Source organism: Nothobranchius furzeri, chromosome 17, assembly GCF_043380555.1.
Source record: "Nothobranchius furzeri strain GRZ-AD chromosome 17, NfurGRZ-RIMD1, whole genome shotgun sequence".
In the NCBI taxonomy this organism is placed as follows: Eukaryota; Metazoa; Chordata; class Actinopteri; order Cyprinodontiformes; family Nothobranchiidae; genus Nothobranchius; species Nothobranchius furzeri.
The window spans coordinates 31,759,350-31,778,616 of NC_091757.1; the positions used below are offsets into that span (position 1 = coordinate 31,759,350).

The window sequence follows — 19,267 nt, forward strand, 5'->3', positions numbered from 1 at the left end:
TTTAAAGGTGCACAGTTCTTACATGTGGTCTGAATTTTAAAACGCTGTGTCATATCTGAAATCTGTCCCCTTGCTGTGTTTTTTCCCTCTTTTAGCTCCCAGATGGTCGCGGTGGAGAATGATCAGTGCCTCTGTTCCATAAGCTGAATGCATTGTGATTTCCAGTAATTGAGACAGTGATTTTGAAAGCTGTCTACATTAATGAAAAGAGCAATGTAGTCAGCTTAGCATATTCACCTCTGGTACGTGGTCTATACGCAGGGATGAGCTTCTGCGTCAGTGCATGCATCTTCAGCTGAGATAAGGAGAGAATCTGAAATTTTAGCGCAGTTTCCAGTTATTTAGACTAAATGGATTTCGATGATTTTCTACCCCCTCTTCCTTTGGAACCACCTGATGAATTTGATCTAGACCAGGGCAGAGCACCTCCACCACCTCCCCTGCAAACGTCCAGTGACGCAGAGGTAATGGACGTTAGCTCTGGTGGTGATGGATACACATCCACCCCAGGGGACGGGGAAACCAACGCACAGCAGCCCATCAGCAAGGGCTCCCTAAGTTTCTGTAGCCGCCTTTCAGATGAGGTCACTTCCAACCCACTGTGCCCAAGAACAGCCCGCCATGCTCCCCAGGTCGCCAGGTTTCTGCCAGACCTTAAGCAGCTCAGAGATGTTAAGATCCGCGTGAGCTTCACTGAGACCAGCAGCGTTAGTAACAGTAGCAAAGACAGGAAGGTGTTGTACACAGGTGAGGGGCAGGAGGTCAGAAGTGAGGAAGGCTTAGCCAGTTTTAATGGGGGATTGCATGAAGTAATAAGTATGCAAGAAGTAGCTGGAGGTAGCTGTGGAGCTGCAAACCCAACAGGTAGAACATCCAATGAGATGGAGGTAGACCTGGAAAACAAGGTTGAGTTTGCTGTCCTGGATGAGTTGGAAGACTTTTACGAGAACCTCTTGGATCAGGATGATGAGCACAGCGGCTTTAAGTCTGACACCATAGTTCAGCGGGCACAAGCGGATGAAGAGGCTGCAGCTTACTCCTATGAGGTACGACTGGGCTTATGTTGGCAAACCCACACTCTCCATTTGTCTCAGAAAGCATTACTGTACGACAAGCACGGTCACTCCACTGCAACCTTAGATCTTTGTCTTTTTGTTGGGCATCATTTCACGAATATAAAATTAAACCAGTTCCCATATTTACACTAAAATTGAGGGAAATAATCAAATAATCGATGCATTGGGATGCGGACATAAACGATTCTGCATCGTAGAAGAGTACGCCATAATCGATTATAGTGGAATGTAGTTTTGTTTTGTTTTTTAACGGCGGCACCAGCGCAGCATCCAAATCTGTCAGTGAGTGTCCTCCAGAGAGAGAGATTATTATTTTCAGAATTTATTTGTACGTGAAGCGCTCAATCAGCTGGAAGATCTGGTCTTGGGGAGGGGGCGGGGTCAGTGACTGCTGCTGCAGCGTAATCGTCTGTCTCTTTTTAATTTAGGGACATGGAGAAGTTAAAAGGAGAGAGAAATGGAAGATAAAGTTCTTGTTCCACTTAATTCTTTTGTTTTATGATGATAAACTGATGTTACATTCAATTAAAAAAAACTGGGAGGAAGCTTTGGTTCATTTTAAGTTACAGGAGGTCTGTCTCCTATCTGCTCCTCCAGAGACAGCATGGACAGGAGGGTTACATGGTGAGGGTCACACAGGACAGGTTAGTGGAAAGGTTTGTAGTTAGCCGGTTAGTGAAAGAGATCCATTTGTTGGGTAATTTAATCCTAATCCAGCCCACAGCATTCTGCTGGGGTTATTATCAGAAAGAATAAAACACACCTTAAATATTATTGGAAGTGTAGAATTTGTTTTATTTTCTGCATCAAACAGAACTGATTCATTCCCCAACATTTCAGAAATGAGACCTTTGGGTTCAAATAAAAAAACTAAGTCAAACGTTTCATTTGGTGTTATTTCTGACACCCTTGAACTGCGGCATAATATTTGACTCTAGAGCTGCTCAGAGACATTAAACACTCCTATATGAACCTATTATGTATTTTATTATGACATTATGTGTCCTGTAGGTTTTCAGTACTTTTTTAGAATTTGTGAATTTTTGCAAAGCGTGTTTTTCTCAGCCTGAGGCGTGGTGTTGAACGAGGAAACAGATGTTTTACTTTGTTAAATCTTCTTAAATGTTTAAAATGTTTAGTCCTAACCTGTTGTGAATAGAGAGCTTTTGAGGGAAGGCAGGTTGTCAATTAAGTTTTTGATTAAAAATAAATAAATAAAAAGCAATTATCTGACATCTTCTATTTATCAACAAAAACAAATCAATATGAAATAATCGTGATGCATCAGGATATTGAATCGAATTGAATCGTTGACCCAATAATCGAATCGGGCGACAAGTGAAGATTCACACCTCTAATTTACACGGCGTTCTCTGATTGTTGCAAACTGATTTTTTAAAATGCATTCAGCAAAATTTCACGTCTTTGTTTTTATGTACTCTTGGACCAAATTTTCAAACCATTTCAAAGTTTTTCAATGGATTGCAATCATCCGTGGAAATTAATCTTACAGGAAGGAAATATAACGGCTAGTGGCTGTTTTGTGGCAGCTAGTTTTTCCATCTTTCAGATTTTGCTTTTGTATGTTTAAATTTAGGCTTTTGTCTAAAATAGAAAGAAAATTGTACTTGTTAAATATAGCTTTGTTTTAGTCAGAAAAATATCCAAAAGACAACCACCGTCTAGTTTAGACTGGATCAGTTGTTCCTGAGCGGTGTAAATGTTCTTTTTTCATATTTTGTTATTGAAACTGAGACGTGTGATGCAGGATGAGGTTAGTGCCACTTTTATTTCATCTCAACTTGGTGTCCTTTTGAAATCAGGCTAATTATTCTCTGTAATAAAGGGTAGCTGAACTTGCATAAAATGTTGTAGCAGGAGTGCAGTGACTTTTATTTAAATCAAAGATGCAACGATGCTACTTTTTTCCAAACCGATATGATACCGATACTTGGATCTGAGTATTTGCCGATACCGATTACCAATGCCGATACTTCTACCACACAAAAAAATGCAATGATTTGGAATACAGATTTTATTTTCTTCTCTGCTTTCAACAGGAAAAGACTGAAGTAGCTAAAAAGTAAAATCAATGAATCATCACAAAAATAAATATTATGTGAACAGAAATGACAAGTTACAGTGAAGCCATTTTCAAGCAACTGCATTGGTGTCGGTTCCTGGTATCTGTTAACTTTTACCGGTATTGGTATCGGTGCTGATACCGATACCAGTATCGTATCGGTGCATCCCTAATTTAAATTCTGTTTTATTCCCACAAGATCTCATGATGCTTACTGTGCTTTTTATGTGTTTTTTTTTTATTATTTAATCGCCAGGCATCACATCTCCAATTTATATATATATATATATATATATATATATATATATATATATATATATATATATATATATATATAAATTCAACTCGAGAAAAAAATTCCATACTGAGCTGTTGAGCTGTTCTCCTTTCACTGTTTGCCGGGTTTAACCACTGACTCTTCCAGGGAGGATTTGACAATGATGTTGACGCTCTGCTGGAGGAGGGCATGCCCGTCCCAAAGAAGATGCGCCTCACGGACGATAAGTATGCTGGAGACAGTGATCATCAGTCAGATGGAGAAGGAGGTGTACAGCCCATGATGACCAAAATTAAGACTGTCCTGAAGAGTGAGTGGTTTTAGGGTTTGGTGCTGAATCTGGATTATTCCACTTACATGTGTCTTTTCAAAGGAGTAACTAATCCCAGATTCTCTGTGGTGCTCAGGTGTTGACAAGGTGGTTCTGAGATGGTGTCAGGTGTGATGGCCTAATGGATTAGTAGTAGAGTAGTGGGATGTACAATGTTAACGGTGACAGTTGAACATTCACTTTACTCTTCAGGAGAACATCAGTATTTTTAGTCTTCAACAGGGTTTAGCATCGGTCTTAAGAACATTTCAGAGTAATATTAGCATTTTCTTAGCCCGATTTTCAGTCAAGATTATGAGTTTAATCTGTTTTGACAGTTATAACAACAAAACACACATAGTTACACAATCCATAATGAATCAAACCATATTAAACTGTGGGCAGATAGTAATATTGTTATTGCTGATAACCCAATATTTACATAATGTGTGTTTGTGTACACAAACATATTTGAGATGATTACTATCATTGTCACTCGAACAAATAATTAAGGGTTGGGTCCCTGGAACAAAGAAGAAATGAATGCCAGTTAACGGGGCTATAAAAGCTAATTTCTTTTCCTTATGCCCTGAATCACTCGTGTTGTAATTTAAATGAAACGTAATGTGTGTTTCAACTGTCTCATAATTTCAGCTTAGCTTGGAGGAATTCATAATTAAAATGACATATATGAGATACATTCAGACGTTATTAGCGATTTTATTTTTTTAGACTGAATTTATTATAGGAAAATTTAATAAACAGTCCAAACTGATACATAACATGTTTAACATGAGATATCTGAACCATAATAGAGGGATTTACATTTCAATGGTGGAAACAAAACCCATTGCACACTGCTGCCAACTAGCGGCCGGCATTTGAATTGCACCAAAAGAAAAGAAACTAAATGTTTGCATGTAAGTTCTTCCAAAAATTGGATACACAGCTTTTGAATATCAATACATTATTGTAGGGGAAAAAATCACGATCAATCGCCACATCGATATATTCTTACATCCCTAGTATATGTGACATCACAGCAGACGTCATACATGCATTAAACATGGAGAAAACACTATAAATCTGGCCATGTGGTAAATGGTAGCTATGCTGGGAAAAAGGGCTTCTGTGGTATGTCTGATTTATAGTTATGAATTTTTACAAGCTAAAATCTTACTTTGATTTACACTTCACAAGTGTTTGTGCTATCAGGAAAATTTAAACGCTCAAGATGAAGTTGTGTTTTCAAGTCCACATAATGTTACTGCGTTAAATTCCTTTCTGCTGTTGTAGGAGGCAGGTGGACCAGCCTCTCCGTCTCAAACTCCCAAACTGCTGAGGGGCAGAAAATAAGCGACCGAGACGGATGACTACCAAAATGAATAATATTGACTGAAGCAGTGACATGAAATGGAAAAACAACCTGATGCTTTGTCAGCTCAAGCGTTGGGCTTGGTTCTTGCAACAAGAAAAGGATCAATCGTTCAGCCTTAACAATACAGATAATGATGCCAATATATCGCGTACCCCTAATAAAAAACGTTAACGTCCACATTTCTGAAGGTTCTTGGACATGGCGGCACAGCATGCATGTCATCTATTGAGTGCCACCTGACTCGGTTAGATTTGCATTTACATTTTGTCTTGTGGCAGGTCGGGGCCGTCCACCCACTGAGCCTCTACCTGATGGATGGATCATGACATTCCATAACTCAGGCATTCCAGTTTACCTGCACAGAGAGACCAGGGTGGTCACCTGGTCCAGGCCCTACTTCCTCGGAACTGGCAGTATTCGGGTAAGCTCAAGAGCAAACCAACCAGATTAGGTGCAAAGATTTTGATGATGTAGTTTAAGTGTCTATCAGAACATTTGGTATCATTGTTCCAGTCTCCATACATCAGATGCTTTTATGAAATATTGAAAGCAGGAACAACATAATTGGTGGTGTTTCTCATGCAGAAACACGACCCTCCCGTCAGCAGCATCCCTTGTCTGCATTATAAAAGAATGAGGGAACATGAGGAAAGGGAGTTGAATGGGGAGGTTGCATCTAATGCAGAGGAGTCTCCGGTGAAGTCCGGTGAGGAGGTTGATGCTGAAGAAACGGCTGGAACGTCAGTGGAAGAGCAGGATGTTCTCCCTTCATCCAGCATCACTGGCAGCTGCCAGGATGAAGAGCCTGCAGCTGATAACCTGCAGAGTAAAGAGTCGCAGTCCTGCGACATTGCTCAAGGAGCGTTGGGGCAGGTCAAGGCCAAGGTGGAGGTGTGCAAGGATGAGTCCATAGGTAAGGGCTTTTCCAAATAAGCTGTCAGGTGATGGACATAATGATGGACTGAATATAACGTCACACGACGTGCTTGCAGAACTTGAAGAGTTTCGTCTGTACCTGGAAAAATGCTTCGACTTTGAACAAGTTACTGTTAAGAAGTTTCGCACATGGGCTGAGCGACGACAGTTCAACAGAGACATGAAAAGGAAGCAGGCCGAGTCAGAGCGGCCCATTCTGCCTGCCAACCAGAAACTCATCACACTGTCGGTCCAAGACGCGCCTACTAAGAAAGGTGAGACACACTCATTCATGTTAGACATGAAGCCATCTAAGCACAAACTTCTTGTTTTTGATGCAATCAAATGTCTGTTTCAACAGAGTTTGTCATTAATCCTAATGGGAAGTCAGAAGTTTGCATCCTACATGAATATATGCAGCGCGTGCTGAAGGTCCGACCTGTTTACAACTTTTTTGATTGTGGTAAGTTCTTCTTTGATGTACTGGAGGCATTTTTAACCTGGACCTAGGGCTGCACGATGGTGGAAATCATTCACATTGCAATTATTTTTCTAACTCTGGGATTTATATTTGCAATATTAAGAAAGAACTTTCAACAGATGACTTGAACGACACTACGTAATGTTACTCATGCCATCTGGTTGGCATGAACTCATCTGTGTTTTCTGTACCGCTGTCATTAAATTACATTCTTCCTGATTAAAGCAGATGTTTTTGCATCATGATACAGCGATAACTGTGGACATGGTTAAACGTTTTTATCAATCCACTCAGAAAAGCAAAGTAATGTTCAGCTCACTGAAGCCTCACATCACTGATGGAACAAAAATGACACGACGCATCCACAAGTGTCCACTTAATGTCCTCCAGTAAAATAGTCCCCAAAAAGTCTGGCATCCACAATCCAATGTAATATACTGATGACCATCATCACGCTTCATTCTCTTACAAAGTTCTCATCATAAACTCTGTTGGCATGTTCATTCTAACCTTAACAGCACCAACCCTGATCTGTAAGCTTTTGGTTGGCGTCTTGGCCAATCCCGTAGGTGAAGGTTGCGCCCGGAACACACCAGAAGCCGAACCGCCGTGGAACGGCAAGCACTTTTAATAGGCGCCCTATTTAATCTACACTCTTGGTCACATCAGCTGCGAAGCGCCACGAAGGCTTGCGCCGTGCTGCGATCGTTTCGGCATGAGCTCTTTTTTTTTCGTGAGCCGTGAGTGAGCCGCGTCAATTCTGGCAGGAAGTCAAACCAAAGCAGATGAGGCAGGCCGGTAAATTTAACAAAATAAAAGAAAATTTTCAAAATAAAACTTCTCAATTGATAAATGTGATCATTTTTGTGTATCTAAACCAGGGGTGTCAAACACAATTTTAGCTCAGGGGCCACATTGAGGGAAATCTAGTCCCAAGTGGGCCGGACCGGTAAATAAAATAAAAAACTTCAGATTGTTTTCTTTGTTTTAATACAATCAATATAAAACAAGGCTGGAGCCTGAGGACAGTGTAGTACAACACCTGAAGTGTACTTGAAAATTTGGAGAGAGAAAAAAAAAAAAGATCAACAAATAAAAAAAACATTCCTTAGTGATTCAAAGAGCTACAGAAAATGGTAGGCGTGAGCAGAAGTGCTCATTGAATTTTTTTTTTCTCCTGATGTGAACTGAGGTGGAGCAGACGGCGCACGTTTTTCTTTAATGAGAGGTTGAGCAGAATTTGCTCTGGGTGGGATGTCAGATACTTAGGTTGAAATTTCAGTATATTCACTAAGGATGCACGATATGTCTGCGTCAATATCTGTAACGGCCGAGTCGTTTTTTTGAACATATCAGTATCGGCCCCATAAATATCACTGGGCTCATTTCAACAACCAATATTTTTTCCATTTTGTTTACCTGTTTGAGAGAGAGAGAGAGAGAGAGAGAGAGAGAGAGAGAGAGAGAGAGAGAGAGAGAGAGAGAGAGAGAGAGAGAGAGAGAGAGAGAGAGAGAGAGAGAGAGAGAGAGAGAGAGAGAGAGAGAGAGAGAGAGAGAGAGAGAGAGAGAGAGAGAGAGAGAGAGAGAGAGAGAGAGAGAGAGAGAGAGAGAGAGAGAGAGAGAGAGAGAGAGAGAGAGAGAGAGAGAGAGAGAGAGAGAGAGAGAGAGAGAGAGAGAGAGAGAGAGAGAGAGAGAGAGAGAGAGAGAGAGAGAGAGAGAGAGAGAGAGAGAGAGAGAGAGAGAGAGAGAGAGAGAGAGAGAGAGAGAGAGAGAGAGAGAGAGAGAGAGAGAGAGAGAGAGAGAGAGAGAGAGAGAGAGAGAGAGAGAGAGAGAGAGAGAGAGAATTCAGCTTTACTAATTTTCATTCTGTACAAATTCTGCTGATTTTGGATGCATTAATTTCACTATATCGGTTATAGGTCCTAAACAGTGATATTAATATTGGTATTGGGCCAAAACTTTCATATCGGTGCATCACTAATATTCACCTTTTCTATAAAAACTAGGAATGCTCGATGTCGACTTTATTACTGATTTTTGATGTACCAGTATTGTCAACTCTTAATTTCAAATATTCGAGGTCCCCCCTCATAAGAAATAAAACTAAACATTTTAGCTTACTAACATCACACAAACCTATTAGCCAGACTCTCCCGTAGGGCTGCGCGATATGGCCTAAAGTCAATACCACGATATATTGAGGATTTCACCTCTAACCATGAACGGACGATAACTACGGGTATGTGCAGAAACAAAAGTTGTCCACTAGATGGGGCTGTCACAGGTGGTACAGCTTCTTAAAGGGACACGAACGCTGCCAACCTACACACACAATTTTCATTTTTTTATAATCAAACTTATTAATATGGGAAAAATTCTCGATAAGAGTCAGAATTTTGGATGACAATACATTTTTAATTTATCGCCCATCCCTACTCTTCTGACATCTTTCTGGTGGAGACCACTGCAAATGTGTTGATTAAACCAGTCAACGACTTCTTTAATCAAGTACAAAATTCAAAACCATCGACCAAAGACAAATCTGTCTACAGGTAAAGTTTATTTTCTTGGTTGGTCTTCACCCAGTCCCTTTTCAGATTTAGGAGCTTAAGCTTTTGAACCATGCTTTTGTTTTGATCGTGTTTTTGGACTGTACATCAGACGGTGATTTTGTGTCCTACAGAGAACTCAAGCGAACCCTTTGGAGCTTCAGTTATTATAGACGGAGTCACTTACGGCACAGGAACTGCGAGCAGTAAGAAACTTGCCAAGAACAAAGCTGGTAAGTTTATTTTTAACTCTTGGCCGACCCTGAGTTACCTGGCAAATGCCGCAGCTGTCGTGTGTTTGTGTCACGTTGAGTGAATATGTGCAGTACGTACCTGAACACACTTGCTATCATTTCACCTGCTGATGTGTCAAACTTCAGCTCGAGCCACACTGGAAATCCTCATCCCTGACTTTGTGAAGCAGACCTCGGAGGAGAAACCTGCCGAAGGTGACGAGCTAGAGGTGTGTTTTATCACCAACATTACATTCATGCTTTCTCTCTCCGTGTGGACTCTCCATCACAAATGAAATGAACTGTTTCATACTTGGTTGTGCTTCCTCCTACAGTATTTTAATCATATCAGTATAGAAGACTCTAGAGTGTATGAGCTGACCAACAAAGCAGGACTTCTTTCGCCATATCAGATTCTTCATGAGTGCCTTAAAAGGTAGATTATGTGTCAGCTACTGCTTTAAGTAGTTATTTTGATTTTAACCACCAGTGTAGCCAGGTTTGGGATGTTTAAATAAAAGTAAATGCTTGTTTTGCTTTGCAGAAACCATGGGATGGGAGACACTAGCATTAAATTTGAGGTGATCCCAGGAAAAAACCAGAAGAGTGAATATGTTATGACGTGTGGGAAACATACTGTTCGAGGCTGGTGTAAGTAGACCCTGACTGCTAACATTCACAAATGCTGTCTGTTCTAGTTATATCTGTGTTTAGGTAGGATTTCGCAGCATCCCGGTGTAGTTTTCATAAACGGGTTTTGTGCATTTGTCGTTTTTTGTCGCTAGGTAAGAACAAAAGGGTTGGCAAACAGCTAGCCTCTCAAAAGATCTTGCAGATGCTGCACCCTCATGTTAAGAACTGGGGCTCATTGCTACGAATGTACGGCAGAGAAAGCAACAAGATGGTCAAGAAGGTGAGGGTCCTCCTGAGCTGGAAGGTAGAAATTTACCAGAAATGAATTAAATGAACTTGTGCTTTCCTCAGGAGAGCTCCGACAAGAGTGTGATTGAGCTTCAGCAGTATGCCAAAAAGAACAAGCCAAACCTTCACATCTTGAACAAACTGCAAGAGGAGATGCAAAAGCTGGCAGCTCAGAGGGTAAGAACAGAGCCAGACACACGTTAGCGTTAGCTCGTTTTAGTTCCTACTCCTGATTCAGCAGGAGTTCTGCAGCGGCCCGTTTTAAAACCAGGTGTGTTGAAGCAGAGAAACTACAACAGGGATGCCCAGTCCTGGTGTTGGAGGGCTGGTATCCAGCATGTTTTTGTTGTTTCACTTCAACACATTTAATTCAGTGGTTGATTCACCTGTTCAACATGTTATCTAGCTCTACAGAAGCCTGTTAATCACCTAATTGATACTGAGCGTGTTGAAGCAGTGAAAGAACTAAAACGTGTTGGATATTACTCCTCCCTGATATAAAATTTTTACTTTTCCCAATTTTATACTTTTTAAATTTTGTTTGTTCAGTTATTGTTCTTGTGAAGCACCTCGTGGTTTTTAAAATATCTCTTCCTCCTTATGATGGATGGATGGGGGCTTTCAGGGACCAGGGCTGGACACTATTGTTTTAGGACATGTCCATTATGGACACCGCCCAAACCTCTCCCTGCAGTTCCAGCCCTGACGCTTCTGGCCTCCCGGTTGGTCCAGACCGGCGCTCCTGCCGGCATCTGATGAGCTCAGCTGGGCAACATTACCGTTGATTAGTTGCCCGGGAGACAAAAGGCAGTGATCTCAACCAGTCGAGGAGGCAAACCAGGATGACAACACTTGGTTTTTGCTCCGCGGTAGTTGGAGACCTCAGTGGTTGGTGGTAATTTAAAAACAGAGTTTAGAGTTACGAATGTTTTGTGAGTAATGTTAACTGGGTTAACTGGGAACGATCATTAGAAGATCTTTGACGTTGCCCTTTTGAATCTGTTAAACGCCCGCCCGGTTTTGGGAGAGTAAATTTAGTTGTGAAGATGGTCCTTTGAATTTAATCTTTGTGTTCTCGTTTGTCCCTCTGAGGATTTGAGTTACTTTGGTAGATAACTGGACTGTTTTCATTTAGATTAAATTTTGCATAAAAAGGATAATTCCTTATTTAATTGTAGCTTGTTTTGAGAAGGTGAAATCCCTGCATTTCATTTCATTCCAATCCGTTAAATAACTTGTTCCTTTCGTTAGAATATAGGCGTTTTTGTTTCGGTAACGTCCTCCCTGTGTTTTTCCGTTTTTGGCCCTTTAAAAAAAAAAACATTTATAGATTTTCCACCTGTCAAGTTTTGTTACCCCCTCCTCTCCACACGATGCACCAGTGCCGGGGTTGTAACATCAGTAACTAAAGGTTAAATTATGTTTAAATGATTGAGTCTGGGAGTGCGGACTGCCCATTCCTGAGGCTGATTTCTGTTTTTCAAGTGAGAACCCCAGTCTGGAGGAGTGGAGTCCAGTTGTTTTGTGTGATTTTACAGAAACGATTCCTGGTGCAAACCTTCTGTAGTTGTTTTCCATGAAGTCCGGTCTTTCTAAACGCATTGCTCATGAACTTTGTACTTGACTGTTTTCACATCAGGAGGAGACGAGAAAGAAACCCAAGATGACCATAATGGAGTCTGCCCAGCCGGGGAGTGAGCCTCTCTGCACTGTTGATGTTTAATTCTCATAAATCACTGATGAACCACCGCACTGAAAGCCGGTCACTGTCAAAGGTCACCCCCACGACGAAAGTATGCATCTCTGAGACAAAAGGACGGTGTAGTCCCACGTTTGACCAGCTGGCTTCCCTCACACACACACCCTCTCGTGACTGAGCAGATTGTTATAATGGTAGGACTAAATGCACTTACAGACCCCCGACTAAATACCTCTCTAGTTGCAGCTTTCTACGGCACTGAAACTTTATTGATTAAAATATGAACCACATCAGATTACAGCATGCATACGTGTTTAATCCATAAAAACCTCTGTGCTCATTGGTTTCTCGGTCAGTGTTTTCTAGTCACAATCTCATGGTTTCAGTGCTTGAAGTGTTTGAAAGGGACTACTAATATTTGTACTTTTACCATTCAAATGATTGGAAATCAAACTTTCTGGTTTATTTAGTGTTTTAATCGTAGTTTCTGGATATTTTGGGTGAGGAATGCAATTGTTCCGTTTTATCAATGAGAAGTTGTCGTCTTGCTTTGCATGACAAGAACATGCGTTGTGAAGTGATCACTGTTCAGAACTATTGGTGTGTGTGCGTGTGTGTGTGTGATGTTCTTGTTGTTGGTCTGACTGCTTCTGAGACTTGGGTGGACGCTTTGTTTTGCTTTGGTTCTTCACCCCATCCTGGCTCTGCTGTAAACCCAGTCCAGAGCCCGAGTCCTTTACTCCTACCCTACTGCCATGCACCGGTTGCTTTAGACATTTCATTTCTGATGCCCTTCTTTTAAAAAGGTAAATGAAGTTGGCTACATGTTGCCTTAGTTGATCCATTTCATGAAGGGCTCAAGTGCTAAATGTTACATCGGACCTAGAATAACCTTCAGCAGGAAGTGGGAGACCAAGGCCCATTCACATGATGAAGCATTTAACAGTCAGGTAAATATATTTAAGGCCTGTTCAGTGTCACGAGTAGAGTAGTAAGCAGCATGTGCAGAATTTTACGAGTCGTCTATGGATCGTGGTTTCTTGTGTTTGCCATCATTCTTGCTGTATAACCACAGGAGAACATTTCAAAAGGCAGCCTTGTAAAAGCTGAAGAAACTGTGTATACCAAAGCTTACATGCAGTCTTATGCATTGTGTAGACTCCTTAGTGTTGCTGTAGTTGAACAGATCTGAACGCTCCATTTGCTGCAGCAAAGGACAGCTGAGCTTTTCTACAGCGTCGGTTTCAGCTCATCTGATGCTTTGAGAATGTGCTTTTCCTTCTGTACACATCCTGTCAACTCTGTGCTGGTGTGAAGAGAAATAAAATCTTGGTTTTATGTTGTAACAATAAAATGTTGCTTTTAGAAGCTGATGTATTGCAACCTGACTTCTACCATTTGAGCGACATTTGATATGCAAAATAAAATGACTAATGACTTCAGACACTTTGCTGCTTCAGTCATTCAAAAAGTAGAAATTAAGGAAGAGCCTTTATTCTTGTCACTGGTCAACTTAACGAACATTCCACTGATGTGATTTTGTAGTTATGAGTGCAAACATCTAAAGAAAAATTAAAGCTGTTCCTGATCACGGCTGCTGGGAGTTGTAGTCCACCCTCTCAAACAGCAGAAGCATCTCCACGTGCATGGTCTGGGGGAACAGATCCACAGCCATCGCCCTCACTGGACGGAACGGTGCTCCGTGAACTCTGTTGGATGGAGCTCTGCACAGGCTGAACACAAGAAGACCTTTCATCATGCCAAAGGGTCAAAAACTGCATAAATGTGGTTACATTTCAAACTCACTCAATGAAGTTGGCCATGGCCGCTTTGGCGTTGCATGCAACGTATACTAGCCTCTTCAGATGCTCTGCTCTCCTGATGGCAAGGATCACTTTGGAATCTGGGTAATTAAAAGATGGTTATGTTAAAAATTCTAAAACAACTGTTTCGTCTGTTTTTCGGTGAACGTACGCAGGCCTGCCCTCGGTGGATCCACAATAGCGGTGATGCTGGGAGATACGAGGGCGTTGAGGATGTTTGGAAACATGTCTTCAGCTTTCCCGCAGTGAAACTCGATGTTTGTCAAACCTTCACACAAGAGGTCAAAAGCTTAAACTACTGCAGTTTTTCCCAATAACTACAGTTTGGTCTGTTCAGATTGAGCTTAAAGCTAATCCGTCCTACCATTAAGCTTTGCGTTAACTCTGGCATCTTCAACTGCCTCCTGGCACATCTCGATTCCGATCACCTTCTTCACTCTCTAGAACACAAACCCAAAAATGCGCTAAATCCTTTTTACTGAGGTTGACTTTTATAATTTTCAACATGAAAAATAACCCAGCGTTTAAAGGAATATTCCACCACTGTGTTTACAGAAGCATGTGTCTTTGGGGCTACCTTGCACCTTTCGGTGGAGGCTTACAGCTGGGCTTTGTCATAAAATAGTCCTAATTCAAAAATGGCATCTGTGATTCCTTTTCGTTACTAATTATTTTCACTTGCAGTCCGTCTGATTATTTGCATCACCAAGCAGAATGGGGATCACTACTGAGTGATTTTAAAGAGCAAGTCATCCCCAAATCAGCTTTTTTTTCCCATGGCAAACTATATAAATGTGTGTCTAATTGTGCTGCAGAGACGTGTAGTCAATAATTTTGCATTTTAGTTTTAATTTTCTGCCTAAAACTGTCAGTGTTGTTCCGTTGTCAGGTAAAAACTCTGCAATGCATTTGAATTTAAATCTGCCATTGCTATTGGCTAAGAGGTACCCTAGGGCATTAGCTGGTACCATATGATGTCACAATGTTGTGAGCCTGTGTGTGTATTTGTTAGCAACTACGCCCTCTTGGTCTGCTAGGCAACAGCATTTCTTGCATTTTTGAAACAGGAATTGGGAGTGAGGTAAGACTGGTAAGGGGTGACTTGCTCTTTAAAGAGCCTACCAGAGTCTTACTCAACTTCCACTTCTCATTTGAAAAATGCAACAAATGCTGTTGCCTAGCAGACCAAGAGGGCGGAGCCGCTGACAAAAACACACAGGCTCACAACATTGTGACATCATATGGTACCAGCTAACGTCCTAGGGTACCTCTTAGCCAATAGCGATGGCAGATTTAAATTCAAATGCAGTGCAGAGTTTACCTGAAGAGGGTGCAACACTGACAGCTTTAGGCAGAAAATTAAAATTTTAACTAAAATGCACCAAAGTGCAAAATTGACTACATGTGTCTGCAGCACAATTAGATACGCATTTATATAGTTTATCATGGAAAAAAGTTGATTTGGGGATGACTTACTCTTTAAAATCACTCAGTAGTGATCCCCATTCTGCTTGGTGACGCAAATAATCAGACGGACTGCAAGTGAAAATAATTAGTAACGAAAAGGAATCACATATGCCATCTTTAAGGACCTTTTCACACACTAGACTAGTTGTTACCATTCACTTTACATTGATTTATGCTAAGCTAATGGAGTACTGCCTGACCGGGAGAATGGCTGTGCTGGTTACAGTTTTTTCCTAATTCTCTATGGTAAATATGGCAACAGACACAATTTTACTTGGGGTGGAATATCCCTTTAAAAAAAAAACATGGATTTGATGAGACAAATAGAAAAGTTTACTTTAGCGAGGGAGATGCCAATGGTTCCTGTCCCACAGCACACATCCAGTACCGTGCTGTCCTGGTCAAGCTGGGCCCATTCCCCCACAGCTGAGTACAGCACCTCTGCAGCCCCTGTGTTCACCTTGCAGGTAACACACACACACACATTCACCAGCTGTACTGCTTTCTTCTAAGCAAGAAAACACTTGGCCCCATCATTAACATTCATTCTCTGTTAGGTGTAATCAATCCAAATTAAATGAACAAGGCTTGAAACTCCACCAGTGTGAGGATTCTTCCACTTTCTGAAACATTGAACTTTTTTCACAACATTCAGATTTTTTACTTTTTCCCTCAGATGCATTTTTGCATCAGCAGCTTTAAACGTGGCAGAGAAGAGGTGTGCTGCTTGCATCCAGCCGGTCCATCTTACCTGGAAGAAGGAGTGAGGAGAAATCCTGAACTTGAGAGCAAGCAGCTCCTCGTGGATGCTGCTCTCTCCAGCTACAAGCTCACAGGGCAGGTCCTCCAGGTTGGGAGACTTCCTGTCCAACAGAAAACAAGTGAAGCTCAACAACGTCAGTAATTTTGAAGACGATCTTTCATGAATCACTGAGGATGCAGGTGTGTTAATCACCTCTGACCGTCTCGAACAAAGTACAGAGAGCTCACGCCGCTCTCCTTGCCTTCGCCCTCTGTGAAGTACTTCTTCATGGTGTCCTTTAGAGAGTTGATCTCCTCTTCTTCAAGTTTCTGGAGCCATTGAAGTAAAACACATGAATACTGAGAAATCTAAGGAGGATGTCAAACTGGGGTTATTTAGTCACCTGTGGGTTGAAGAAGATGATAGCCATGGCTTGTTTGGTCCTAGTGGTGCGTACCGTCAGCTGTTTCCAGTGTCCTTCATACGTCTCTGGGCTGTACACAGAGTATGCTGTGGTCCTGGTGGTAAAACAATAATGAAAATGGAAGAAAAGAAAATTTTTAGCTGTTTTTTTTTTTTTGGGTTTAGATCTGGAAGTCTACATTAACGCCCATAAAAAAAGCCATCGCTGTTCCTGCCACCACCTGATGAACTTCTGAAACACGCTGACCACCCTCTTGGCTTCGGCCGACACGTGGCAAGTCCCTTCCGGGCCCACCACAGCACACGACCCTCCTTTGTATTTGCCCAAGCGGAAACCGATGGTCTTATCCTCCCCGTCCGCTCCCACAGAGATGAGGAACTCACACTTGTTCCTGTACCCAGTCTGCACAGATCCAGAATGACGAGACCCATAAAAGTGTTACACAACAAATGCCAAACCCTCTCTGAACATGGTGAGGGTTACCTGCGTCGGAGACGGCCGGACTGCTTCGAGGGGACAACACATTTTTTTAAATTTGCCTTTTTGTGCAAACAGCCACGGCAGCATGGCTTTGTTGGTGCTGCCGATCTCTCTGAAGTAGAAAAACATGATCAAACTTTTAGAATCATCTTCAACATCAAGCTTTCATGGAACAAAGAGATGTTTGACTCCAGTCAGACTAAATTCAAACCTCTAAATGGGATCTGATAGGAATCCATAAGTGTGAGCACTTACTTGGCCAACCGCTGCAGAACCGCCACCACCTCCTCCTCTTTCCTCTTCAACTGCTCCTCATAAGGCACTTGCCACAGAGGCGTCACCACGTTGGCGATCTGAACATCGAGTGGTGGTTCCTCCTCTTCCTCCTCACCCCCATCGGCTCTCTTGGATGCAGGCTGCCCCGCTGCACCCTCTCCCTCCTCCTGCCTCCTCTTCCTCAGGAGGGGGTCTGCTTTGGGCTTAGCCAGCTTAACGCTGAGCACCTGGCCCTTCCACTGCATACCGTGCACCATCTTCATTGCCTTCTCACGCTCCTCCTCATTCTTAAATGTGACAAAAGCAAATCTCTGCTTCGCAAACAGCTTGATCTTGTGTGGGTTCAGCCCATGTTTGGCCAAGAACTTCTTCAAATCGTTGAAGCCAACAAACTTGGGTAGACTTCTGATCTCCACTTTGTAGATTTCTGACGTGAAGAGGTCTTCTTTGATGTAGCGGTACAAGCTGGGGTCAGAAGCTGCCCCACTGTTGCCTGCAGCCTGAGCATCAGCTTCAGAAGCCACGCTATTGGTAGCTTCAGGGGGATCTTCTTTTGGGGGTGTTGCATCAGACGATGGATGAACGCAAACATCTGCCATCCTTTTGCTGGCTGTGAAAACATCAACCATGTGACAGGATGCTTGTAACAAAGTTAAAAAGTAATTAAAAGTTGGTTTTATTCCAACTTGAGACAACTCTGGTTTATAACTGAGTTTAGGAGCCTTCATGTCCGAGATAGGTCAAACAAATTACTAAAAAAAAGAATAAAATTCAGAGAAAAACTAATAAATCTCCATTAAAGAATGGAGATTAATCAAAATTGTGCTTAATCTAGGCTACTGATTAAAAACAATTAAACACCACACACTTTGTTTGCTGATTTAAACGCTAACAGAGGCGAACTTTGTTATTAGACGCGATTTATTGGTGGTCTGAGTATCTTGTTTTATCACTCACACTGAAGATGATCTATCGATTGGTAATGTCTGGAAACAACGAAAACATTTGGCTTTTATGTTTCCGTAACTTCTTAACTATTCATATTAAGACGTTGTTTTTCACGTGGCTTACCTTCTACAATCCTATTTTAAATCCGCGTTAGTTAAACTGTGCAGGAAGCCGCCATGTTGATTTACTCACGTGTCAAGTGAACTCTGACCTCATTTAAAGGCGCAGCGGTCCATTTTCAGAAGCTGTGTTTTCAAACTCGCTCTCCATTAAAGGTCCGCGACTGTTTTGATATTTAAATCTGTTGAAAATAATAACAATAATAATAATATTACTAATTGTTAAATTGAAATACGTTTGTGCAATGTCACTAAATAGCCACAAGGTGGCACAAGAGAGTTCATTGTTTAGAATTTTGCCACCCCTTCTGGTCCATGTTTAAAGGGAAAGTCAGATCGTCTAAAACTACACATTTATGTTTATTGTCTGCAGATTAAATCAACGAGATAAAGCATAAACCTTCAGCAGCTTAGATCTGTCAAAAAGACACGTGAGACAAAAGAAAACAAAGAGATATTAAGGCAAATGTAATTCCATCCATCCTCTGAACCCGCATGAGACCTGGAGAGGTGTGGTTGGGAGGAACAGCCCCCTGACCTGAATTTGAGTAGTGTTTTGTTATTGGACTTCTGTGCCAGTCATGGATTGTCCATAATGAACATCATGTTCAGACATGTGCTTTTGGCACCAAGGTACCTTAGGCCGCAGCTCGATGATTGACTTTGTTGTTGTTTCATCTGACCTGCGGCCGCATGTCTTGGACACTCGGGTGAAGAGAGGGGCGGAGCTGTCAACTGACCACTGCCTGGTGGTGAGTTGGCTCAGATGGTGGGGGAGGACACCGGTCAGACCAGGCAGGCCCAAACGTATCGCAAGGGTCTGCTGGGAATGTCTGGCAGAGTCTCCTGTCAGAAGTAGCTTCAACTCCCACCTCCGACAGAACTTCCAAAATGTTCCGGGGGAGGCGTGGGACATTGAGTCTGAATGGGCCCTGTTCCGTGCCTCCATTGTTGAGGCGGCCGACTGGAGCTGTGGTCGCAGGATCGTCGGTGCCTGTTGTGTTGGCAACCCCCAAACCCGCTGGTGACACTGGCAGGTAGGGATGCTGTCAAGCTTAAGAAAGAG

The 19,267-nt window shown here is 42.1% G+C and overlaps 2 protein-coding genes across 2 annotated transcripts; one reads left to right on the forward strand and one right to left on the reverse strand.

Moving 5' to 3' along the window:
* The first annotated feature begins 126 nt into the window (after window positions 1–126).
* Window positions 127–12,487, forward strand: dgcr8 (DGCR8 microprocessor complex subunit). The gene is made up of 13 exons (XM_015971982.3): window positions 127–1,046; window positions 3,584–3,746; window positions 5,403–5,545; window positions 5,710–6,037; window positions 6,117–6,314; window positions 6,401–6,502; window positions 9,204–9,302; window positions 9,450–9,532; window positions 9,638–9,738; window positions 9,847–9,953; window positions 10,088–10,215; window positions 10,287–10,400; window positions 11,863–12,487. Exons 1-13 carry the CDS (start codon window positions 351–353, stop codon window positions 11,944–11,946), a joined length of 2,346 nt encoding a protein of 781 aa, XP_015827468.1. The 5' UTR covers window positions 127–350; the 3' UTR covers window positions 11,947–12,487.
* Window positions 12,488–13,400: 913 nt separating this feature from the next.
* On the reverse strand, window positions 13,401–18,296 carry trmt2a (tRNA methyltransferase 2 homolog A). Its single transcript, XM_015971983.3, has 12 exons — window positions 18,206–18,296; window positions 17,114–17,744; window positions 16,862–16,970; window positions 16,599–16,780; window positions 16,358–16,472; window positions 16,168–16,283; window positions 15,964–16,075; window positions 15,550–15,672; window positions 14,110–14,185; window positions 13,897–14,013; window positions 13,729–13,825; window positions 13,401–13,655 (listed from the first exon to the last, which is right to left on the reverse strand). The coding sequence occupies exons 2-12, from the start codon at window positions 17,731–17,733 to the stop codon at window positions 13,511–13,513; spliced, it is 1,812 nt and encodes a 603-aa protein (XP_015827469.1). The 5' UTR covers window positions 17,734–17,744; window positions 18,206–18,296; the 3' UTR covers window positions 13,401–13,510.
* Window positions 18,297–19,267: the final 971 nt, after the last annotated feature.